The sequence below is a fragment of the Seriola lalandi genome, unplaced genomic scaffold (assembly GCF_002814215.2).
Source record: "Seriola lalandi dorsalis isolate HSWRI2012SDOR001 ecotype SW California unplaced genomic scaffold, Sedor1 jcf7180002054917, whole genome shotgun sequence".
NCBI classification, from domain to species: Eukaryota; Metazoa; Chordata; class Actinopteri; order Carangiformes; family Carangidae; genus Seriola; species Seriola lalandi.
This window is the reverse complement of record NW_019525469.1, coordinates 1,192,023-1,218,578: the sequence shown is the minus strand read 5'-3', so window position 1 is coordinate 1,218,578 and position 26,556 is coordinate 1,192,023. Positions and strand designations below refer to the sequence as shown.

At 39.6% G+C, this 26,556-nt stretch overlaps 1 protein-coding gene across 1 annotated transcript in view; it reads right to left on the bottom strand.

The window, feature by feature from the left end:
- The window catches only part of plxna3 (plexin A3), a 119,305-nt gene that overhangs the window by 32,481 nt on the left and 60,268 nt on the right, over positions 1-26,556 (bottom strand). The window contains exons 7-13 of the mRNA XM_023431165.2: positions 14,454-14,594; positions 10,780-10,880; positions 7,904-8,027; positions 7,276-7,432; positions 7,044-7,143; positions 5,696-5,810; positions 324-524 (exon numbers count right to left, since the gene is read on the bottom strand). Coding sequence (XP_023286933.2) covers positions 324-524; positions 5,696-5,810; positions 7,044-7,143; positions 7,276-7,432; positions 7,904-8,027; positions 10,780-10,880; positions 14,454-14,594 — 939 coding nt within the window. The remainder of the gene's footprint in view (positions 1-323; positions 525-5,695; positions 5,811-7,043; positions 7,144-7,275; positions 7,433-7,903; positions 8,028-10,779; positions 10,881-14,453; positions 14,595-26,556) is intronic.

Genomic DNA, 26,556 nt, shown 5'->3' with positions numbered 1-26,556 from the left:
CACACAGGGTCAGGGGGGTCACTCCGACTAATGAGAAAGTCACCCTGGCGTTGCTGTGACAACCGTAGAGATGGGGTGGAGAGGTGCAGTCAGACTGGTGATGTCATCCATGTTTCAATACAAGGGAAGAAAGCTGTGTGTGCATGTGAGTGAGAGTGTGTGTGTGTGTGTTTGCTGATGCTGCAAGTCTCACAGTGGGCTAAGTGACCTTCACTCTAGTCTCATCTGAGTGTGTGTGTATGTGTGTGTGTGTGTGTGTGTGTGTGTGTGTGTGTCCCCTTTATAGTCTGAGCAGCAGTGCATGCTGGGTGGTGTAGTCTCACCGAGGTGTTCTGACACTGGATGCAGGAGGAGTTGAAGCGGACGGCAGGGATGCGCTGAACTTTGCCCTGGATGCTGAACACACACTCGTAGTTCTTCTGACCCGACTGAGGCTGGGGGAGGTTACGAGCTCGCAACGTGATTGGACGAACCATCCCAGCCGGGACCAGGATGTCAGAGGTTGGGAGGATCTGAGGACAGCCCTGCAGACAGAAAGAGAGAGGGAGAGGGAGGTGTTACTACACACTCTGCTATCAGTGTCAACAAGAGCCCTTTGACAGACCCCCACCCCACATGTTCCTGAGAGTAATGCACCCAGACTTAAAAAGTTCCTGCTCTTCTTCTTCTCTTTACATTTTACAGCCAGAAACTCAGAGTGAGCAGAAGAGACACTGAACTAAAACTACAGAGGCACAGACACATGGTGGAAATCTAAGTGTTTTAGAATAAAAAGTGACTCTAATGTCTGTCGGAGGACGAGTCTGCACCGGTTCTGCGTCAGTATCTGTTGCAGTGATGTGAGGATCCTTAAGAGCTTTACACAGACAGAACCAGGAGACTGTGGCAGTGTTCACACTAATAGGTTTTCAGGAGACTGTGGCAGCGTTCACACTAATAGGTTTTCTTTTTGTTTTTTTAAAACAAAAAGCAATCTCCGTTCAGAGGAGCATTTTAGCTCTGTATTACAAATAATCTCTGTCTAAACGAACACACTTGAAAACACATATCACATGACCACTGGGCGTGTGCAAGCCGGTGTGAACAGGAAGCAGATTTCCTACTCTGCAGTTGGTTAGTTGAACAGAACAACAGCTGCTAGCAAAGACAACAAGGCCAGTTCCACTTATAATTCATTATCCATGTTGCTTTCACCACTGGTAGTCTGGTAATCAAGGAGCGACCGTTGGTGTTGACATCATCATTTTCAAAGTACTGCAACCCAACCCCAGAGTTTTCAAAATAAAATGGGCCCAGCAGAGTTTTCTGAACATCTCTGTTTTAGGTGTTAAAAACTCTGGAGGCTGTGGACGGCAGGAGGAAACGTAGCAGGGGAGATGAGTTTAAAACTAATATGTAGTAGTGTGGACGGAGCCTGAGAGGTTTCAGACAATGTCGAATTTGTCAGGGTTGAGTGAAGCACAGCAAATACTGATCTGATTTAGGTTTTTTCTTTAGGTTCTTAACTGCACTTCACTGAGAAATAAAAACTATTCATTAATTTATTTGAAAGCTGAAGACTTTTTTTTACAGTCCAGTATAAGTTAAAGTAAATAAGAGAAATTAAAGAGCAGTAGCCCCAAGAACATGTGGTGATAACCAGTTTGACTGGGTATGAAACACTGGTGTGGTGAAGCGGGAGGCTTTAACTACCAGAGCAAAATGAACCAGACCAGGATCCTGCAGGGACGCGGACCAGCTCTTGGTTGATTGGATATTGGATAATTCCCGGAACTGAGAAACCAGAGGAACTAAAAACCTTTTAGCACATTCCTGTTTGTTTTATCAGAGGAACCAGGAACAAACTGAAGATGATGATGATGATGGCTTGAAAAATGATAACGACATGTGAAACACAAAGACACAACACAGTGTCTAAGCACTCTTTACATTAACAGAAATATTGATTAACAGATGATCAGTTCTACAAACACAGTAAGAGTCTGTGTGTGTCTGTAACAGTGCAACACACACACACACACACACACACACACACACACACTCATACTGTGTCTCTGTTCTCAGTCAGTGACGACAGACTGTGATAAGCTATCTGCCTTTGTCGCCGAGTGTGTGTGTGTGTGTGTGTGTGTGTGTGTGTGTGTGTGTTCAGTAATGGACAGCTGGCGACAGATCCAAGCTTTGGAACTTCCTGGGGCTGCTGGAAACACACACACGCACGCACACCCATACCCACACCCACACCCACACCCACACCCACACCCACACACACACACACACACACACACACACACACACACACACAAAATCTCATTGGGTCTGTCACTGGAGTGAAACCTTTATTAATGAGCGTCACCACAGTAATTAATTGCCTTGTGACTGACAGGAAGACCATTAGCGCCACAGGAAGTGGAGCGAGCACAGTGGACGCCAGAAGTGACTGTGGAGCCTGTGTGACAGCACGCGTTTGTGTAACAGCTCATGTGTGTGTATGTGTGTGTGTGTTTGGGATGAAGGCCAACCGTGGCTCTGAGTCTCTCTGCAAACACTCGACATTTCTCCAAACACTCGCTCACCTGTGACAGACTGTGCCACAGGTGAGTGCGACGCCGCGGCGACAGAAACATGACACAAGATGATTTTACATCAAACTGACGACTGAGAAAGATGAACTGTGAAACGCCTCGGGAGAGGAAGACGATGAGCTGAGAAACACAACTGACTGTCACTGTAACAAGTGAAGGTTCATTTCACTGTGGTCTTATTTAAAGAGACACGCCACCAATTTACACAGTAAAGCTCAGTGTAGTGGAGATGATGAGTCCTGAAAACAGACATGATGTTTTCTCAGATAATAATCCTGACAATGTGATGTCTTCAGGGTTTGTTTCTGGAGACACATTATAACATAAATCAGTCCAACAGCTTTATGGAAGCACAACACTAAATCACAGGAGTGTGCCTTTAAAATGACAAATCTCAACACAAGTTCCAACTTCAGGAGAACATTGAACATGATTTATATATATGAGAACCATAATGGACTGAGTGGTGTCAGGAGTATGTAACATAAGCACAGCATCAAACTGTAAGGACTGATTTTTCATTTTACATGTTGTATCTTATTGTTGTTTTAATGGTTCATTTAAGATCTGGCCAAAGGACAACTGTTGAAAATTAGACTTTTGGCTACACCACCACATCTGTAGCGCTGCTGATCATGTGCACTGTCCCTGAATAAATAACAGTGGGACAGTCCAGTGTCTGTGGTTAGTTCATGAGTGTGTAACGACAGTGGGACACAGTGTGTACAGCTGCTGCTCTGTCTCTTCTGCTTTCTGCTGACAGATTCTTTTTATTTTCAGCTACAGATGAACAGATAGTCTGTGCAGCTTCCCTCTGTCCTTCTCCATCTTTAACTCTTCCTCTCTCCCTCTGTGTGTGTGTGTGTGTGTGTGTGTGTTCAGGACATGAAAAAGAGACTTTTAATCTGAAAGAGACTTCATCCTGTTTAAATAAAGGTTAAAGTGAAAATAATAAAATTTCTGTCTCCTTCTGCTTCTCTCTTGATCTCTTTTCCTCTCTTCTTTCCCTCCTCTGAAACTCTCATCTCTCCTCCTTCACTCAGCCTAAATGCCTGCTAATTAACATTAATTGCTGTGATTGGACGCTTTCATGTCAATTAAGTGGCTATTCATCTTCCATTAACCAATTAGCCAATCAGAGGTTGTTATTGTCACCCTGTAATGCACTGAGCACCAATCACGTCAACGAGACGCCCAAACAAGTGGATCCCTGCTCACTGTCGTCTCTGCTAACGAGATAACGAGCTGACTGAGAGCAGCTCGGCTCGTTAGTCACAGTGACCTGGTGTAACACTGTGGCTCCTGTTACACAGCAAACTGTACGGCCTCTGAAACTGATTCACACACAGTGGCTTCCTCTTTAATTTGACTTCTTTTAAAATCAACTTGATTCACCTGCCAGAATTAAATTAATCATTTCAAAGTCTAATGATGATGTCTGATGTTAAATATAAAAATAAAAAACATTAGATTTCTGATGATTAGTAACCAGGATTATCACTGCTGCTTGGATGTCGGCAGGTTTCTTTTTTAATCAGTCACATTCCTAGTGATCACTCACTAAATCCTGCTTCTGCTTTTAGACTTATTTCGATCTTTGGAGGCTGGTTTGTTTTCTGTGAAATGACTGACGCTCCTCTGGTGTTCCTTTTTTTTCTACATTAATTTATACCTGTCAGGTTTCTGTGGGTTTTCCGTTTCCTTTTCAAACCGGTTACACAGTTCTGGATGTGTGACAACCTTCAGTCTGACACTCTACAGTGTATAATGAATATGAAGCTTTTTCAAAACATCTAATTACTGAATTTACATCATTGTTTTCCAAGTCTTCCAGGTCTGATTATTGATCGTCCTCTTAGGTGTGTTTTCTGAAAATGTCCCTCGTCTGCGGTTGAATTTTAAATCTCAGAGGTCACAGTGTCCTTGAACGCATCACTAAGGTGTGCGTGTATTTCCACTCTTCACTGTTGACCTGAAGCCGCAGTTGTTTACCGAACCATGTAATGACAGAGAGAGCAGCTCCACTCAGACACACTGCAGCTCAGATACATGTAACGAGCTGAAATAACCCAGTTTAACAAAAATAAATGAAATGTAAAAAATAAAGAAATGTATAACTGTAGTTTTCAGACGTGTGTTAAACTGATTCTATTCGTCATTGACAGAGAGACTTTCATGTAAATGTTCCTGACAGCTTCATTCAGAAGGAAATGTTGTAAAGTTCACTGAACGAGGCAATCAGCTGCCGTTCTAACCGCCGTGTGCCACGCCCACTGGGCCACGCCCACTGGGCCACCCCCGACGGTTGGGTCACACCCACTCCTCCACTTGCTGGGTCTATATTTTTTCTGAACTGGCTGAAAACTGACTTTTTTTTTTTTTTTATCATTTACTGTATTTCATCTGTTACTGCGTTTATCTGAGCACATCTATAAAGAAAATCTAGTTTTTGTTGTTTGGAGGAGAAGGAGGGAGAGCATGTCGTCCTGTTCTGTGGGATCACATGTTTGTGTTATGATGAACCTGAATTCAGCATCAAGTTGTTCTGACTTCTAAATAAAAACACTGTTAATCACTGTCATCACTGAATCATGATGTTCGTACTGAAGTTAAATATATAAATGACAGCAGCTGTGGTGAGAGGTCGAATGCACTGGCATTTAAAATGAGTGATGACAGATAAAGTTACGTTCAGGTGCAGACACACGGCATCTAAATGATTATTCACAAAGCTGGAAAACATGAAAACATTACAAATGTTTCTGTAGAAGAACAGACGCTCGGCTCCTGAAACGTTTCCAGGCAACACTGAAACAGCGACGCAGCCGCAACTGAGCTGGAGCTCAGCCGGATCCTGGGGACGTAAGGAGTCAGGCTGCAACACTGATGGATATTAAATATATTGTGCCCTCAAAGTCTTCATTTTTTTAATGTAAATAAATAAAAGCCAAAATTTCTTGTTTTCCTGCTTCATTTTTTCACTCACCTAAAGAAACATCATTACTCTAACCTGTGTGACCTTTGAGCCCAGAGCACAGCACAGGTTCACTCTGTGTGTGTGTTTTTATGCATGTGTGTGTGTGTGTGTGTGTGTGTGTGTGTGTGTGTACCTCCATGTTGCTGACTCGTCCCTCCTGAAAGGAACAGTCCTGCAGGTTGTTGGTGCAGACGTGACGGTATTTACACCAGTGACATGGAAACACACTGCTGACACAGGAAGTACACCTGAGAGAGAGAGAGAGAGAGAGAGAGAGAGAGAGAGAGAGAGAACTGTGCTTGAGATTTCACGACAGAAAGAAAAATACTGAACATCTGAGTCTGGACGTTCAGGAGCCAGTCGGAGTCTGTGTTTGGGATTAAAGCCCATTGTTGTCTTTGACTGGTCCACATCCAGCTGATCTCTGATCTGTCACAGACCTCGGCAGGTGAGGATGAACCTGGTTTGGTTTCTGGCTGCATCAACAAAACAGTTCACTGAGGCCAGACTGTCCATTGTGTTCCAGCCTGGAGACCAGGACCGGACTGTTTAAGATCCAGTCTCTGAATCACGCCCCAGTCTCCAGGGACCTGCAGAGTTCAGTTTCTTTTCTTTCTCTTAAATTTCATTTACGGAAAACCTAAATAATTTCCCTCCCTGTCCATTGTTGTACATGGAAAAAATGTTTACACGTTGCAGCTGAAATGTGAGAATGTTGGACATTTCTACTGAGAAATAACTGAGACGATTATTCAATTATTGCTGTAATAATCAATTGTTGCTGATAAGTTTTGTTTTTTATGGACCATTAGTCCATCAGCTGATTGTTGCAGCTCCAAGAAGAATTAATCTGTTTTAACTGTTAATCCATCCAACCATTATCTGCTGCTTATCTGGAGCAGATCACTTTAATTTAATGATTTCATTATTAATGATTGTGCTCGGAAGCAGTGGAGATGGAGGTGACAGAAGAATAAAGACTTGCACGTTCACACTCTGACAGGTGAAATGGCAAAACATGTTTTAATGTCAGTCTGTGAGATTTTAACAAGGTTTTAAATTTCACCCGGTGAACCTGCACAAACCCGACCAGGTGTGTGTGTGTGTGTGTGTGTGTGTGTGTGTGATACACACTCTCAGTGGGGAGACAGGAAGTATTTCTATATTTTCCGTATGCAAGGCTTAGAGCTGCTGTTACCACAGCAACCAGGGAGCAGATTATGTTACCCCTCAATCTGCCCCCAAGGGGGAGGGGGGAGGGCATGTGCACAAGGGGAAGAGAGGAGAGGAAACAAGAGAAGTAAGCAAACAAGGACAAAGGGAAGGAGAGGAGAAAAGGAGACAGAAGAGGAGACAAGGAAAGCTAACAGAAAAGACAGAACAGAAGACAAGGAGTAGAGACAAGGAGAGAAGAGAAGAAACAAGGACACAAGAGAGGAAACAAGGATACAGGAGAGGAGGTGAGGAGGCTGCAGACTTACGAGTTGAGCACAGAGCAGTTGTAGTAGATGAAGCTGGTGGTGATGAACTGATGTCCGGTCTCTGTGGAGCGAAGACTGAGCTGAACCACTCGCTTCTCTCCTGAAATCAAGAATTAATAATGATGTTATTAACGATAATCATCTGATATCAACATGTGACAGGAAGCAGAAATACACAGAAACACATCGCCACCAGACAAAACCTTTGTGTGTGTGTGTGTGTGTGTCTTACCGTAGGAGTGTGTGTGTGCTGGCAGGTCTCTCAGTGACGGTGACAGACACATCACCTGACCTTTGGCCATCACCTCTCCGGGACTTTCACTCAGGTCCTCAAACACACAGGAGACACCTCCGGACAGAGCCGGGACGTTCTGCACCTGAATGGTCAACTGGGGGGGGGGTATTGAGACTCTCTGTCAATATTAAAAACCTTGAGGAAGAACTTATTGTAACCATGACAAACATCTCCTGTAATGCTCCTGGTGATGGTATCAGAGGGTAGGAACAAATAAAACTAAATTGATTTCTTACAAATCAGGCGTTTTTTTTGTCAGTTTGACAGATACATATTCTAAATACTACAATTCCCATGAACCTCTCTGGCTGTTGCTATGGAGAAGAAGCCAGTTAAATGTCAAGTTTCCATCCAAATATAACAAAATATCCAGTAAATGAAGAAGGCTCAGACGATGAAACCATGTGGAGAACCTGTTGGAGATCTGACATTTCTGTTTGTTTACTGTGTTAATGTGATGAAGGTTCAGCCTCCTCATCATCACTCCACACAGCTGATGTCTTCCATGTTGGTGCTGGAGATCAATAGAAATACAATTAAACGCAAGTGATGTGTGAGTTTATACCTGTGTTGCCGGGGAGGTGACTGACATGTTGCTCGGGGTAACGGAGATGTCGACACACTGGTCCAGTCGGGTGTTGAAGTGTTGAGGCTCCTCCCACTTGTCACATGCCTCCTGTGTGGAACACCTGGAGGGGTCAAAGGTCACCACAGGGTCAACATACTGTACAAACAAACAGACAGACATACTTCATATTTTTCAATATTTTTAAAAATATTATTTTTAATTTTTTTATTTACTTTAAAACTATGTAATAATTGGTTCACTTACTTTTTTACTTCTTACAATTTCATTTCGTCAACTGATTACTTTTATTTTATTTTTAATTATTAATTTTCTAATCATTTACTATAATTCACATTTTTTTATATTTTTATATTGATTTATTTAAATCTTATAAATTTTTCTTATATTTTTCTTATTTTTAATGTATCAATTTAATAATATAAAAATAATAACTTCATTTTTCACTATTTATTTGTCACATTTCATTTTTTGTAATATATATTTGATTGCTAATTATTATTTTCATTTTTAATTTTTTTTTATTTGTTCATTTATTGTTTGTGAATTAATTACTGTTTTGTTACTTATGTATTTTTCACTTTAATAAAATACTGGCTAATTAATTTATTGATTGATTCATTAGTTTATTTTTCTGTCACATCTTAATTAGAAATTCATGAACTAAAATTTGTGTAATTTTTAATTCAAGTATTTCTCCCCAAACAAAAGATTATTTTTATTCATGTTATGTTTTTTCTCTTTGTTGAACAGGACTTAATTAATAAAGTGATTAATGAAAGAATGAATGACAGATGAAATAATAAGTCTGGACTGAAGGTGAAGCTTCATGTTCTTGTCTGCAGAGAGCAGCAGCTCCAACATATGCACCTCTATACACAGCAGCAGCCTGCAGTAATGATCTGTTTACTTCTAATTAACAGCAGATGGACAGAAAGAGAGAGAGGAGGAAGAGGAGGAGGAGGAGTGGGGATGGAGAACAGAGAGTAAGCAGAACAAAGTTTGTTTTTCTGCAGAATGCCTTCACAATGGAAAGAGATAATACCTTATGAATCAGTCATAAAGTTTGTTTTTCTGCTGCCTCCTCTGCATGATGATGATGATGATTTCTGAGAGATTAAAAGTTTATTTCTCTCCTCTTCATCCTCCTCAGTCCTTCTCTCTGTGTTCACTGGTAAGCACTTCACTCTCTGATTTTACCTCATCTACTTCTACTACATCTCCCAGACTGCCTTTCAGCACCCCCACACAAGTGCCAGGAGTTTATTTAGGATTTAAAAGCAGGTGGATAAAATGAAGAGCGGCTCCATTCTGTTCATTTATTAATATGTCATCAGACAACAGTCGCACTGGGAACATGGATGCTGGACGTAGATACTGATCCTGATCATAGATCATCTAGATTCTGCTCAGATCTTGGATTTATTAATTTCAAAAAGTTTAAAGAGACTCCACAGACACATCTGTCTCATATGAAATAATTTTTATTATTAATCAATATGTGGACATTTAGTGAAATGTGTCCGTCTCAGTTTCAGATCAGTTTTCATGTCTGTTCTGTCCACAACCCAGAGAGATTCAGTTTATTGTGATAGAGACAGACAGTTATGTTTCTGTTTGAAAATTGAAAGAAACAGCTGCCATACTATATATCGACAGGGGCTTTTACTTTGAAGGGGAAGCTAGTTGGTGCTAATCCAGAGAGGAACTTCCTCCACCTGCTTGGATCCTGAACATCAAAGAGTCCTGACGACAGTAACGCCAGCAGAGAGTGTGTGTGAACCATTTATAGAAACATTAATGATGCCTCATGGGAACACACACACACACACACACACACACACACACACACACACACACACACACACACACACACACACACACTGGTAGATGTGTGTTTATACCACACACACATACAGCTTCAGACAGTATTCAGACCCCTTCACTTGATTTTGTTGTTGATTTTATGTTAAATGGATAAAACTGAACTTTCTGTCCTGGACTCTGCATCAGGTTTTCTTCTCTGTATTTGGCTGCTATTATCCTTCCCTCGGGTTTGACCAGTCTCCCTGTCCCTGCTGCTAAGAAGCCCCCCTTCCCACAGAATGATGCTGCCCCCACCATGCTTCCTGTGGTCTTATTGTGAAAGGCACTCGAGTCACATTGGGCTCATATCGAGGAAAAAGACATTCCTGAGTGACTGACTGTGAGCAGTGAAGGATGAATGAAGGAAACATCTTTACACAAGAAACAGAGAATTTCAGCAGCACAGATTTATGTTTAAATGGAAATAAGCAAAATTTCTCATAATGATGTTTTATAATGTTATTTTAAACTTGGAGGAAGTTAACAAAAGTAACGTTGGATACTCTACAACCTTGAAATAAATTAAGTAAAAAAATCTCTGAACTCATGATTTTAAAGTTTGTTGCCTTGAAATGTTGAGTTTTTTTTAAAGAAAAGAACTTTTACACTTGGACACCTTTTCAGAGTGTGTTATTAAAAGACAAGTTCGCGATTTTTTAAATACACTACAGTGCTTAGAGTGTATTTGTATTTTAGCCAGTAAAAGCTCAGCATTACAGTTACACACTGTTCAAAGGTGGAAACTTACTTGAACGTCACTAACAACCTGACAAAATCAGTTTTTACTGAAGAATCAGAGAAAAAGACCATTTGTATATTTGCTAAACCAATAGCGACTGTTCCTTTACCCGTCCTCGTCTGTACTTGTACCTGCCCCTGTACCGGCATCTGAACCTTTCCCGGTACCTGTACCTGTCGGTTCAGACCACACCTGCAGTGGAGATGTGAGATGTGACTCAGACCGATGGATATAGATAAAAGTTTCTTACTTGTTGAAGAGGACACACCATCCACAGTGAGGGTCTCCAGATCCCAGACAGTCTGAACAGCTGCTGTACTGCTCACAGCTCTCCACCGGGAGTCTGGTCACCTGAAACACACATTTACATCTATAATCAACACACATGAGTCTCTGCTGCTCCACTTCCCCAAACATTTGTCTTTTTTTTTTTTTTGTCTTTCTTAGGTTTGTATCTGCATCAATAACTGAAAATATCAATGATGACGAATTCATAAAGAGGAGGAAGATTTACAGGAAGATGCTTTTGGATTTAAAGTGGAAGCATTGAATATGTTAAAGACATAAATATATTACATTGAATTCAACACCATATCACTGCTATGTGTATGTGTATGTGTGTATGTGTATGTGTGTGTGTGTGTGTGTGTTATCTCAGAGTAGTTAGGTGGTTTACCACAACCTAAGGCCTGTGTGTAACACATTTGTCTTGATTTTGTAGACAGTCACTGTGTGAATCATTGAGTGTGTGTGTGTGTGTCTCACTGCAGCAGGGAGACAGTAAACACGGTGAAACACACTGGACGCTCTGTCTTGTCTGTCTCATTCAGACGTTCACACATGAATACATTCATTGTCTGTCACACACACACCCACACGCACACACACACACACACACACACACACAGAGGGAGTCCCGTCTCCTCTCTGACCTCATTATCAGGTCTTTCTTTAAAGAAACAGTGCTGCTGTATCTCGTCTCTGCCAGACTTCATTTAGAAAACTGCTGATTCTGCACTTTCTCTCCACATTCATATACTTTATTCACTGCACTGATGCATTGAGTTTAAATTGTGCAGACTCAAATAAATCTACCTGCTAAAATAAATCCCTTACACAAGTACAAGTGAAAGAATCAACGTGAAACACACTTCATGTCTTCATCCCAGGAAAATAAAATTCAAATGAAAAATTCTGATGATGATGATCTATGCTTTTGGCTTTTTAGCATTATAATCAGTATATAAACATGTAGAAAATTGTTTATAAGACACTGTAATGCAATTGTAAGCAGATTTAATAATAATAATAATAATAATAATAGTGTTATCATCATTATTATAAAAACAATATTGTTTTTGTGAATATGGATAAAACACAAAGAGTGAACAGTTCATGTGGAATTTCTCCGCTTAAATATGTGATTTTGAAAAATGTAGAAGTCACCTATTTATAATGTTGTTGCTTCTTTTTTATCTTTTAAGAAGAAGAAGAAGAAGATGTTTGCTACTAAACATCTAAACGTGTTTCATGTATTCTGCTCATGTGAAAATTATTTAACGTGACAAATTCAAATGATGCAGCAGCTGTGGTTTTTGATGTTTTTACATGTGATTCAAATGAAGGAGACACGTGTGACATATTCAAAATAAATTACAACACATGTTTCACATGGAATAAATTTAGTTAAGTGATTAAATTAGAAACACAAATTTCCCTGAACACAATCACGTTGGCTTCAATGATGCTTAATGTCTAATGTCATTACATGGTTTTTTTTCATTTTCATTGCAGCTGTTTTACAAATGAAATAAAAAAATCAATAAAGAATGATTCAGCTAAAAGGAGGCATCCATGAGGAAATAAACTGTTGTTTAGCTGCAGGTGGAGTTCATCACCTGAGAGCAGCAACACACATGTTGTGTTGTTAATGGGAACTAGCTTGAGGTTCTCCTGAAGCTTGAAGTCTCATGGAGATGTGTGTTTATGTAACACTGCAGTGAAACAACTGAGGACTCATGTCTCTGCCTGTCACTGAATTAGTACCCGTTTTTACTCTTTTACTTCCTCTTTTTCTAAGTGTGTTGTGCAACTGGAACAAAGAAACCTCCTGGCAAGGATCAATAAAGTTTTTCTGATACCGATTCTTTAAATCATCAGCAGCTTTTAACATCTGAAGAAGAATCAATCGAAGTGGTTTCCTCTTTTGGGTGTTTTATTTGATGTTGACCAACTTATCAAAAAACTTCGACTGAAACAAACAAGGTTGGTATCTTTTACATTTTCTATCACAAGTAGTGTTCTGTAATATTGTGCATATATGTGCAGAGTGTCTGGGTTTGATTTGATCTCATCACTGCAAGCTGGGTTCTTTGGTTGGTTTACAAGGTCGTTTTAAACTTGCTGCCGCCTCCCTTTTCCACCAAAATTAGTGGTTATAACCCAATCGAGTTTGCTTTCAGTTTGGACTGTGGACACACACAACTGCAAGGAATGATGTCATCACATGCACTCACAGAGCACACACACAGAAGCAGTGGAGAGACAGTGAGCTGCTAGCTGCTTTGCACACTGGTAAAACAGATCTGTCAAGTCTCATCCCCGGGTTGGCGCTGCTGTCAGTGTCAGAGCCTCCGTGTGAGAGGCTTCGATCAGTGATTGTGTGTTTTTAAAACTGATTTCAGGGCTGCAGCTCACTCTTTCATCCCCATGCGCAGTGTAACCACGTTGTTACTGGTTTAACAGCACTGCGCTGGACAGGTGAAAAGTGTGTTTACAATCTCTGTGCTCTGAAAGACGTCACAGCAGGAAGAGGGGTGAAAATTAGCGGGTTCAGCCGGGTGTTGTGTTTACATCACTGCCGCTCGGAGCCAGAGTCAAATACCTGTCTACTGCAGAGTCATTTGTGCTCCATGTTTGTTTGTAAACATCATTATATATGATGATATGAAGTTCAACTTTGTCAGAGACTCAGAGTCCTGCAGGAAAAGAAACATTAGAGACCTTCACTGACAACCAGCTGAGCTCCCACAGCTGTTTACTGACATCAGAACTGAAACACTGAGAACGTCTGAATCAGCAACACAAACATCTGAATATGAACATATTTCTGTGTGTGTGTGTGTGTGTGTGTGTGTCTGTGAGTCTGTATGTCTATGTGTGTGTCATCAGCTGCACAGGAACTAACAGTTGTTGAACTCAGTTCTGCTTCCTCTCAACGGTACAATGAGATTTTTAACATAGGACACACACACACACACACACACACACAACACACCCTCATAAATAACTGCAGTGCCGCCAAAATACTGATTTACTCTGTGTGTGTGTTTGTGTCACATGTTAAAACTCGTATTTTGTGAAATTATATATATATATATATATATATATATATAAAACATCAAGTCATAAATTCAATAAAAAAATCTAATGATTTATCACTTGTATCACATTTCTTTCTTATTTACAGAACTTTGCTTTGTTTTCTATATGTACACAAGCCTAATACAGAACCTCCGTTGGAAATCCACTGATTTAACTCGGCAAGTCTTTCTCATGTATGAAGTTTTGTTTAACAAAACATAACTTTGTTTTCTTTGGTAAAATAATATCCATATCCAATATCTATTGGAAATCAGATAATTTAACAATTTTACGTAGTTATTTCACACAGAGATTATTTTCTTAATCAAAAAAATTCAAGTCAGAACTTCTATTGGAATCATGTTAATTTAACAATCAGAGGCTTTTCTTCTGTACATAACTCTTCTTTGTTTTATTTATTTATTGAAAAACCTTATGCAGAGCTTCTATAACTTCCACTGGAAATCTCCTGATTTAACTCTGCACTGCAAACATCCAGATTTGTGTGTGTGTGTGTGTGTGTGTGTGTGTGTGTGTGTGTGTGTGTGTGTATGTATTTACCTGTCTATCACTCAGCAGGTAGATGTACTGATGGTCTGGACTGAACACCATGTCTCTCAGGATCGGCTTCCCTTCTACCACCATCACCGTCTCATACAGCAAAGCATTCTGGGCCGGCGGCGGGATGCCATCCACGCGGATCTGAAACATGGACAGAGGACAACACACTATTATTACTGCTTAAAGCTACACCCAGGGGTGGAGGAAGCGTTGAGAACTTTTACTTTAGTAAACGTGCATCAGTATTATCAGCAAAAACAAACAGTAAAATTACACCATTAAAAGTATTCTATATATCATATACCACTTGATTGTTACTACGGGTCAAACTTCACCAAAAATCATCAGGATTCATCCTCCAAACATCCACCAAAAAATTTTATGAAAATCTGACCAAAAGTGCTGGATCGTTTTTAATCTGCATGAAAACAGACGCCATTTTACAGACATGAGACCAGGGAACTGGGTTAGATTTTACTGGAGAGGAACGAGGCTGGTGATGGTGATGGTGATGGTGATGATGATTATGTGTGTATATCTGTGAGTGTGTGATGTTAAATATGGCAGAGGGCTGATGAGGAGACGAGCAGTCTGTTTGAAAATGTGGAGCGACTAAAATAAGATTCCCCCCAAATCTCCCCAAACCTCCCGCCTCCCTCCCTGTGTCTGACCCAGAAAAACACCACAGAGGAAGAGGAGGAAGAGGAGGGAGGGGAGGGAAGGAGAGAAGATGAGAGGGAGGGGGTGTAGGAAAGAGAAAGAGAGGACAGACAGGAGGGAGGAAACAGAGATGAAGGATGGAGAAAAAAACGGAAGAAGGATGGATACAAGGTGGGACCAAAAACACATAGAAGTAGAAGTAAGGAAAGGAAGGAAAGAAAGAGAGAAAGAAAGAAGGAAAGAAAGAGAGAAAGAAATAGAGAAACAAAGACAGAAAGAAAGAAAGAAAAAGGAAAGAAAGAAAGAAAGAAAGAAAATTGAATTTTTCAGTTTGTAGTTCAACGTTTCCTCTCTGATGACCGTCTGTCATATGTCACCTTTTGTAGCTATATGTGTGTGCGTCTGTGTGTGTGCGTCTGTGTGTGCATCTGTGTGTGTCTGTGTGTGCATCTGTGTGTGTCTGTGTGTGTAAATTTGTGGTAGAACCATCAGTTGTAAGGCGACTGCCCACGACTGTCAAGTAACTTGCAAATTGACAGTTTTCAATGGAAGTCTTGTGGCTTTTCCTGCCCTTGAAGCCACAATTAGAAACTGACACGTTTGTAATTCAGAAATGAATTCAAAGTCTCTAAGATTTCTATATTGAATAAAAAACCCTTAGTAAGCCCTCTCCATTTCCAGGACTGACACAGGTCCAAACCTAGCTTAGCACAAAGAATGGAAGCAGGTGGGAACTGCTAGCCAAGCTCCATCAAAGGAAAACTATTCCAAAGCGGTCTGGATACAAAACTCCCATTCGAAATTTGGCAATTTTGTGTTTTTCTTTCTTACTGCCAAAAAAAAACAAAAAACACTGCACCAAATGAAAAGTGACACATTCTTCTCGAAGGGTCTGGTGTTTGGGAAAATTCAGCTCATATTCTAATGACCAGTTTGTTGTTTTATATATAAAGAAAACTTATGGATTATAACTGTAAATACATTTTTACAGGACAGATTTGTGTCAGCAAGTTGTGTGTTGCGTTTGGTGTCTGCTGCAGTGTCCTACTTTAACATCTCCTCCCTCGCTCTGCTGCTGCTGCTGCTGTGTGTGTGTGTCTCTGTGTGTGTGTCTCCATGAAACAGGATTGTGTAACTGTTGTGAGTCAGACCTGCTGCCTCAATACTGTGTGTGTGTGTGTGTGTGTGTGTGTGTGTGTGTGTGTCTCCGTGAAACAGGATTGTGTAACCGTTGTGAGTCAGACCTGCTGCCTCAATACTGTGTGTGTGTGTGTGTGTGTGTGTGTGTGTGTGTGTGAGAGAGTGAGTGAGTAGTTCGTCAGCTCTAATTAAGCTCGGCTGCTTAACGAGCAGACAGCTAATTAACACACTGAGAGAACTCAGAGAACTACACACACTCCTCCTTCATCCCTCACTCCGCTTTCTTCATCTTTATTTGTTTTTTCCTTTATCTTCCTTCCCTCCTTCCTTCCTTTTCTCCTTCATTTCTTTTATTTCTTGCTTTTTTCTTTCTTCCTCTCATCACCCTCTGTCTTCTTTCTTCCTTTTCTTCTTTCTTTCCCTCGTTATCCTATTCTTCTGTCTGTCTTTCTTTCCTTCTGTCTTTCGTTATTTCCCTCCTTAACCTCCTTTTCTTTCTTTCTTTCTTTCTTTCTTTCTTTCACAGACCATGGACCAGACAAATGTCTGCTTTGAAATAAATTAAAAGCCTAATTGACAGTGAGAGTGAATAAACAGATTATCCATCATAACATATATAAAATACATACATAGACTGCTGATTTTTATTGGCAATATTTATTTATAAAGCTTTATTGATGGACTATTGTCCAAACCTACAGATACAGAGCATGTCTGGTGCAGCTTGGTGGCTGACTTCTTCTTCTGCTGAGAAAGAAAAAAGTGGATTCTAGACACAAAATGACTTAATAACAGTCACTGCTGGATATCTCTGTTATCACCACTGGTTGATGTGAAATGCATTCTGGATACTTGTCTACCCCATGTCCACACACTCAGCTGCTAAAGTTTCCTGATAAAACAGACAGAGTGAGACCTCTTCAGGACACCTGGACTTATGTGGACTGAATGTGAACAGTAGTCGGGCTGATGACGTTTCACTGGAACAGACAAGAGCGCAAACTGAGAGAGGGCGAGTGCGATAGAGGAAATGACCTCTGACCTCTGACCTGTGACCTCCGGCTGGTTTTCAAACTGTCAGCGCCTGCTTTGTTCTAAACACAGCCTGAGGACACACACACATCACACACACCCACCCACACACACACACACACACACATACACACTCTCGCTCACTCTCTCTCTCTCTCTCTGACATGTGACCTTTAACCTCTCTCCCTTCTACAATCTGTGTGTTATCTGGCTCAGTTTTCAATGGGAGTTCAGACTCAGATTTTTTTTGCTAAATAAAGTAGATTTGTTTTTCTAGACAGAAAATTAGTTCAGTAATAGAATTGTTACAAATCAGCACAGTTTGAACAATATTTCAATAACACTCAGTAAAATTAAAACCAATCAGCCACCAGGTCATCACAAATAGTCAAATATGAATCTGTATGATAGAAAGACTTTAGAAAGCGTTAAATCAGCACATTTCCAATGGAAGCTCTGAGCGGGGTTATTCTAAGAGAGAAAATAAGCCTTATACAGAAGAAAGAGATATAAGAGTTAAATCAAAAGATTTGTAATGGGAGTTGAATTGGATTTTTCTTTTGTAAAAACTAAATAAATAAAAAATAAAACTATACAAAAGAAATACTTTAATCAGGAAATTTTAAACAGAAGTTCTGACTTTGAATTTTTTTTAAAAAGAATACGCTTTCTACAGATGGAAGACTTTATGAGCGTTAAATTTCTAAGGAAAGTTCTGAAATTGATGATGTTTTGACCACACACACAAACACGACCCAATCAGAAACCTGGTCATTACAAACAATCAAATATGAGACTGAGTGTGAAACAACACTCTAATTTATAGCAGCCATATGAGATTATTTCCAAAGGTTTACTTTAAAATACAAACACACACACAATCAATGACAGTGACTGAATGAATCAGCTGATCTATTGATTGATGATCATAGGCTGTCAGAGCTGATCTCATTGACTGCAGTTCAGCAGGAACTGATCACACTGATCAGGCGATCGATATATGGTGCAGGATGTCTGATCAGAAAGAGAGCAGCAGCTGTACAGAGATCAATCAAGGTCAGAGGTTATTGATCAGAACAGAAGTGGGAGTGACTAACAGGAAGTGTTTGTTCCTTTATACCATGTCAGACTCATGTTACCCACAATGCAACTTTCCCCATTGACCCCCATTGGATTATTACACTTTATCAAATGAAATCCTTTTTTCATTTGATCAGTTTCTTTAATCTTACTTTCCTTTGACTTCATTAAATGTATAACTGTATTTTCTCTTTACTGTGGAAAGCCTTAAATCATGTGTAGTTTACTGTTTTGTTCTTGTGCGTTTTTGTTTGACTCTATGCTGACGATTTCCTTGTGTTTGTCTTGTTCCCTTTGTTCTATTTGAATATTGCCAGTAAAGATAAGAAATGTGATGGGATGGTCAGACATTAGCTCAGGTGGTTAGCGTTAATTTTTAAAAGATGGATGGTGGAAACAGAGGAGTTGTAGCACTCTCTATTGAACAAACTATGCAATACCAACACTGATGATAAATTAGCTTTAGCGTTGATCTTTTAATTATTTAATTTTTTTTAATATTTGATTCTCCCTTTAACATAATATCAATCCCTCGGATTCAATAAATCTAATCTCCTCAAAAATTACTATTTGTCATATTATTACTAATAATTAGTAACTAGTACAGATTGATGAGTCGGTCTTTGCAGATTGATTGCAGCTGATTTATTTCACTCATTAACAGTTTTGTGCTGAGGAACAGGTGGAGAGTTCAATTTGTTATTGTCACATGATCCTGTCAGTTAATGAAACACAGGTTTGATCTGACAGAGTGTATGTGTCTGTCAGCACACCACACACACACACTCTCTCACACACACACACACACACACACACACACACACACACACACACGCACACACACAGACATACTAACAGCCATACCAGCTATATGACCAATGAATCTGGTAATGGATCTGATTACACACATACACACACACAGCTGCTAAATACTATTATTACTCTGAATAACTGCAGCTCCACTAACTGCCACTGACTATTAACAGACAAAAACACACTGATTAAGGCCCGCTCTGTCTCTGATTCAAATATATTCAACTGGAAAAAAATATGTGGACAGCTGAGGAAGTAAGGTGGAAGGTGGTTGGAGGTTATTTTCTTAAATCAACAAAAAATTCAAGTCAGAATTTCCACTGAATATCTGCACATTTAAGTCTCATTAAGTTATTTCTGAATGGAGCTCATTTCCTTTGAAATCTAATACAGAACTTCTATTGGAAACCTGCTCATTTAACAGCAGGTGTTTCCTTTATATCTATATTTCCTGTGTTTATCAGAAAATGTAAAAGAAAAAAAGATACGATATAATATCTGATGCTGAAATTCAATAGAAAACCAGTGTTTTTATTTTTACTCTTGTGTATATGTACTGGGCAAAGTTTATTTGCATCTTATAAAAAACCCTATTGCTGAATATTGGAAATGTACTGATTTAACACTTGTATGTCTTTGCTATATACAAAAATAAAATCTAATGAAGAACTTCCCCTAGATATCTTTTTTTTCTCTTTCACATAGATGTGTCTTTGTTTATCAAAAAAACATAATGCAGAATTTTAACTGGAAGTCTGCTAATTTTCACACAAAGTCTTTCCACTACACAAAATATTTTTTTTTGTATTTATCAAAACCCTAGTTTACAACTTCCATATCCAAAGTTGTTAATTACAGCTTTTAAATTTTTGTTGTTTATTTTCACTGTTTAAGTAAAGCTTTTCATTTTATCTTATAATGTATCATGCTCATCATCTTGTATTATATATATAAATATATATTTTGTTTTTTGTGTTTTATTTTGGCAAAGACCTTGAAAGAAAGTCTTATTCTGTCAGATACATTAGTGTCTGTTAGCAGACTCATTCAGCTCTCATTCAATCAGTCTGCATCTCTCTTTCATTCACCAACACATTACAGCAGCCTGAAACTCCTGAAACTCAACACTGGCCTGCACTTTCACTACAACAGACACACACACAGCCTGTCTGTTAGCATGCTACGCTCAGGTTTCATCCAGCTGCTGCTGCTTCTCTCCTGCAGACTCTCCCCCCTGACTGCGCTTGTAATAATGTGAACAAATTTGAAAATGATGTTTTCCTCAAGTTTCCCTTTGATACTAAAGAGCCCCGACAACAGAGTTATTGAGTGTGTGGAGCTACAGCCAAGAAGTTTTTTTACTATATGAAGGATCCGCGATCTGTTCAAGGCAACATCTCAGCTGGAAACTATACAGTGTTTTACTACTATTTATATGTGACTGAATATGACTAAAACTATGCTGACTTGTAGATTTTATGCTACTGAACTAAATCTGCGTCTCATAAGTCTACCTTTTTTACTTTATTTCTCACAAAAATAAAGTCAGAATTTCCATTGGAAATCTGCTAATTTCTTGCAAGTGTTTCTTCTGCCGAGTTCATTTTCTGTATTTATCAAAAACCAAAATGATGATTCATCTCTCATTACAGCTCACTCATTACAGCTGATCTCTTTCTTCTGTAAGAAGCTTATAGTTTTTCTTTATGAAAAAGCAAACAACCAAACAACCAATAAACAAACAAGTCAGAACTTCCATTTAAAGTTTGCCCATTTAACTTTCATAAGTCTTTCTTCTGTCTACAGGTTTTTTTTTTGTTTTTTTTGCTTTATCACAAAATTTAGGTCAGAACTTCTATTAGTAATTTCTGATTTAATGCTCTTTATTCTTGTAATGCAGCTTATTTTCTTTGTTTATAAGAAAATAAAACAAAACAATAAAAAAAAAAAACCTAATGTACAACTTCAATAGGTAGCAATCTTCAGAGTTAACACCCATGAGCCTTGTTATGGCGTATTTTCTTTGTTGTTGTCTTTCTTCTGCGCAGAGCATATTTTCTTTGTTCACCAAAAAAAAACAAAAAAAACAATTTAGAACTTCCAGTACAAATCAGCAAATTTAACTCTCCCAAGTGTTTCTTCTGTATGGAGGCTATTTTCTTTGTGCCATAAAATCCAAGTCAGAACTTCCACTGGAAACCTGTAGCTTTTCTGGAGGAAGAAAAATGCCAGAAGTCATGTAAGAAAACTGCTCACATCCTTTCTTATTCCTCTGTGATTTTAATGATGACTGGTTCATTAGCACCACCAACAGGTCAGGAGTGTGTTTGGATGGACAAAGTGTTGTTGCAACTCTATCCGGTCTGCTCATTCTCAGTACAGCTGATCATGTAGCCCGGTTATAACTGACATATCAGTGTACCTTTTGTTGTCATGACGACTGCATCAGAGTAACTAAAAAAGAATAAAGTAGTGAATATTAAACACAAACTGGGACAAAAAATAAACATGTCACCTCCTTTTTTCTGACAAGGGATCAGACAAAGGGGAGGACCATTCTGTGTGTGTGTGTGTGTGTGTGTGTGTGTGTGTGTGTGTGTGTGTGTGTGGTTGATAGATGGCCATCCTATCCATTTAGCTCCTTCAGACAGACACTAAACATTGTTCAGTCAGCCATTAGACCCTGAGGGAGGAAGAGGAGGAGGAGGAAGGGCAGTGAAGGGTGAAACAGGCAGGAGGGGAGGCAGTTAAGCTTATTAGTTCCTCCCCATCCCCCCAAAAACACACACACACACACACACACACACACACACACACACACACACACACACACACACTCCAGACAATACTGAGACCATCAACTGATGGTTTTAACCCCTTAGGCACAAATGCACGCGCGCGCGCACACACACACACACACACACACACACACACACACACTAACTAAAAGTGACAGAAGAGGTGAACGAGATGAAAGCAACACACACACACACACACACGCACACACACACACACTCCAGACAATACTGAGACCATCAACTGATGGTTTTAACCCCTTAGGCACAAATGCACGCGCGCGCGCACACACACACACACACACACACACACACACACACACACACACACACACTAACTAAAAGTGACAGAAGAGGTGAACGAGATGAAAGCAACACACACACGCACACACACACACACACACACACACACACACACACACACAGTCTGCCTGTGTCTCTTTCTATGAAGTCATTGATCAAATGAAATAAGCGATGATTCTGTGATTAAAAGGACATTTCTCTATAATTTTTTCAAAGGGCTTTTGTTTTGGTCATGGTGTCCATCCTTCCTGTTACATCTTTACAAAGTCACAATAAAACAATTTAACACTTAAAAGAATTTTTACTGCTTACAGGATGACCTCTCACCCTCACACAGTGAACTGTGTGGTCTCACCTGACACCTCAGGTACATTCTGTAATTTCTTTCCCAGACTAGTCTGAACATGCTGACATGTCCCAAGGTGATGTCCTCAAATACATCGATACAAGTGAGAAAAAAAAATCCAAGTCAGAACTTCCACTGAGAATTCGCTGATTTTAGACCTGTCTTGATTTATTTAGCAAAAAAATCGAAGTCAGCACTACCTGACAGAGGTTATTTCATTCATTTATAGCAGAGAATCAAAACTTCCATCGGAAATCTGTTGATTTATAGATTCTTAAAATATAACTCAGAACTTCCATTAGTCCACAACTCTCATTAGCTTATAAGCTTCTATACCAAGCTTAATTTGCTGACATAACTTTTATAAATCTTTATGCTCTTTGGAGCTAGGCAGATTGAAAAAGCTCACTCCAGACTAAATTTGGCATTTATTCCTTATAAAATATACGAATAACAATCATCACCAGAGTTGTTGATTAATTTTCTATTGATTGACTAATTGATTAATTGACTAAATGTCAAAATATTCCATCAGGACTGAGAAGACTGCTTGACACAAGAACCAGAATAAAACCATGAGGGCCCTAAAAGGGTCCCTCCTTTAAAGCCCACATTATCACCATGGTAACAATTACATATGATATAATAGATAATATATACCCATTAAACCCTCCCCCTTGGACTGAGTGGCAGAACAAGATAGAGATAAACTGAGAGAGAGAGGATGAAGTGTGAAGAGCCTTCAGTCTCTTTGGGGAGCTGACAGATTTGCTCGTTCTTCCATCATCTCCTTGGCAACCGAATAATAATTAATCCACCTCTGTGTATGTGTGTGTGTGTGTGTGTGTGTGTGTGTGTGAGTGAGTGTGTGTGGTATGAAGGCATCTTTGTGAAAGCGTGTGCAGCATGTTTTCTGCAGTGTGTGTGTAATTTTTTTTTTGTGTAGCCTGTGGTGATGCAACGATATCTATCCTTCAATATGTAGGGCAGCTTTTAGCTAGGAGAGAGAGAGGGATGATGCAAAAGGAAAACAGAGGTAGGGGGGAAGGAAAAGTGGGAGGAGGTGGGAGAAAAATGAAGGGGAGACAAATATGTAAACAAGAGATGAAATCATGAAACTTTTTGACTGAATTTTCTCACTTCACTGATGACAAACGTTGATTTGACAATGCTTCTCACCACAGGGGTCGCCAAAAACAAGACATTTTTTTACTTCAATAGATTAAGTGATACATTCTAACAAAATGAAAGACACTAAAACTATGTCATTTGATTTTTCTGCCCACTATAGAAAAGAAATTTACTTGTGAGGACATCTGGTACAAAAACAAAAACAGTAATGTGAGTGGAGTACCACAGGGATCAATACTTGGCCTCCTTCTATTCAATCCATACATGCTCCTGTTAGGCAAGAGTTTTACAAAGTATCAACAACAGTCATTGCATTTTTAACTGCCATGAGTCTCTTCTGTATGTAGCTTGTTTTCATTTTTTAGCAAAAAGAAAAAAAAAGGTAATCCAAGTCACTGGAAATCTGCTGATGTATTTTTCAAAAATCTCTGTTAAGAGTTTATTTTCTTTGTCAATAAATCCATGACAGAACTTCCACACAAAATCTGTGCACTAAACTCATTTTCTTTAACAATAAATTCAAGTCAGATCTTCCACTGGAAATCTGCAGATTTATTTCTCATAAATCTCCTCTGTTAAGAGCATATTTTCTTTATTTGTCAATAAATCCAAGTTAGAACTACCACAGAAAAGTCTGTTGATTTAACTGTGTTGAGTCTTTCTTCTGTGTGGAAGTCAGGACTGAAAACATACAGATTTATGTCTCTTAAATTGCCTAGTGTGACAACTCTAGTAGTCGTGTGCTGTAATATTAAATCAATTAAAGCTTTTATTATCCAACAGCTGGAGTGAGACAACTCAGGTCTCAGGACTCAGATGCTGAAAAGTCAAAAAGTTGATCCAAGCTCGAGCAGATTGTTAAAGAAAAAGAAGGAGAATGTGTGTGCACTTTACTTTGGCAGAGTTTGTGTTATTGTTGTTAAGCAAGAGACAGAAAGACGAAGAGCAGAGCAGCTCTCAGCAGTAAATATCTTCGACATGAGGTATCCACTCAGCTGAAAGGCCGTGTGCGTGTGTTGTGTGTGTGTGTGTGTGTGTGTGTGTGTGTGTGTGTGTGTTGTGTGTGTGTGTGCGAGTGTGTGTGTGTGTGTGTGTGTGTGCGTGCGAGTGTGTGTGTTTTATTTTAAACTGATACTGCTAATTCTTCTTAAGATACTACCACAACGAGTACAACACTCCAGGAATATGACCGTCACTGTAACCTAAACATCACATAAAATACTGACCGACTGTCTATAATAAAACAATACTGCATGACAAGCAGAGAAGGTCCAGTGTGACACTGAGGGACTTTAACTTCATGTAATTCCTAATGAAACACTCCTCAGCTCGGTTTCCATTTAACTTGTGATATCACATGTTAGCATTTCTCACTGCTTCAGATAGTTATTGTCTGTGCTGCTTCTGTGAGGCTGTTCACTCCGATGGCTGTAATTCCACCACACACACACACACACACACACACACACACACACACACACACAAACCTCTAAGCTGCCAGTTAGCTTGTTACTCTCCACCTGCTGCTGTGTATCTGCCCATACATCTATCACTCTGTGTGTGTGTGTGTGTGTGTGTGTGCGCGTGTGTGTGTGTGTGTGTGTGTGTGTGTGTGTGTGTGTGTGTGTGTGTGTGTGTGTGTGTGTGTGTGTGTGTGCATGCGTGTGTGCATGTGTGTGTATGTGCGTGTGTGGTGTGTGGTCTGAGCCAGCTGAGTCCCTGTATTTGCTCAGCAGTAATCGTCTGCTTGTTCACATGGACACAGTGTTTGCTGTTGTCCACACAGCCTGACCCTATCTGTGTGTGTGTGTGTGTATATGTTTGTGTGTATATGTCTTTCTATGGTTTTAGTGTGAAACCACGTTGTTGGCCGATCCTTCAGTTTTCAGAACTTAAATCATTTATTTTCCTCAAATAAATCACAAACGATGTGTTTCACGATGTGACAGCCACCATGGATCGTGGAGCTGGACTTGGACTGGACTGGACATTAGGTACTTGAGCTATGAAAGAGTTGCACTGTTGCTTTGAAGGCAGGGAAACCCCATCTCTTTCTGCCATACATTGTTGTTGCACTAATCAGTTCTGTGATAGGTTTTTCTTTTTTTTTCTTTTTTTTTTTAAATTACCACAATGATAGAAGAGATGAAAATTCAAATCGACATATACATACACTATGTTTTCATAACAGTGAATCTGACTGTGGTGGTGAAACATTAAAGTTCAACAAAAATGAAACAAGCAAAACCATTTAAGGTAAAAAAAAAAAAAAAAACAGGAGTGACAGAGACAATAAAGACAGGTTCACAGAACTGGGTCTTCATTGACCAACAGAATAAAACTGATGGAATCAGCCTGTTTGGAGACAGATGTGTTTGTCTCATCTCTGATTTGTGTCCATGTTCGTTACTTCAGGCTGACTGATGCTTTCAGTCTGAATTTACTTCACAGGATCCGTTTTCTTTCAGCAGATTCATCGAGCGTCAACCGTCAGCTCACAGCTGCTGACAGAGACACTGAGAGATCTCTGTAATAAAGACTGTGCAGAAAAGTTCATTAACTTCTCTCTGATTCAGTGATTGCTTCATAGACTTCACTGCTGGTTATAATTACAGAGAGAGAGTGAGCGAGCGAGAGAGAGTATTAATAAATGCTGTGAGCTGCCGCACAATTATTTCTTTCTTTTCAATGATTGTTCTTTTAATTGATGATCAGTTTTTGGATTTGACACTAGATACTGAGGTCGTTAATACAGATCCAGGTCAGAGATATGTTTTTTTTTTTGGGGGGTGCGGGGGTGTGT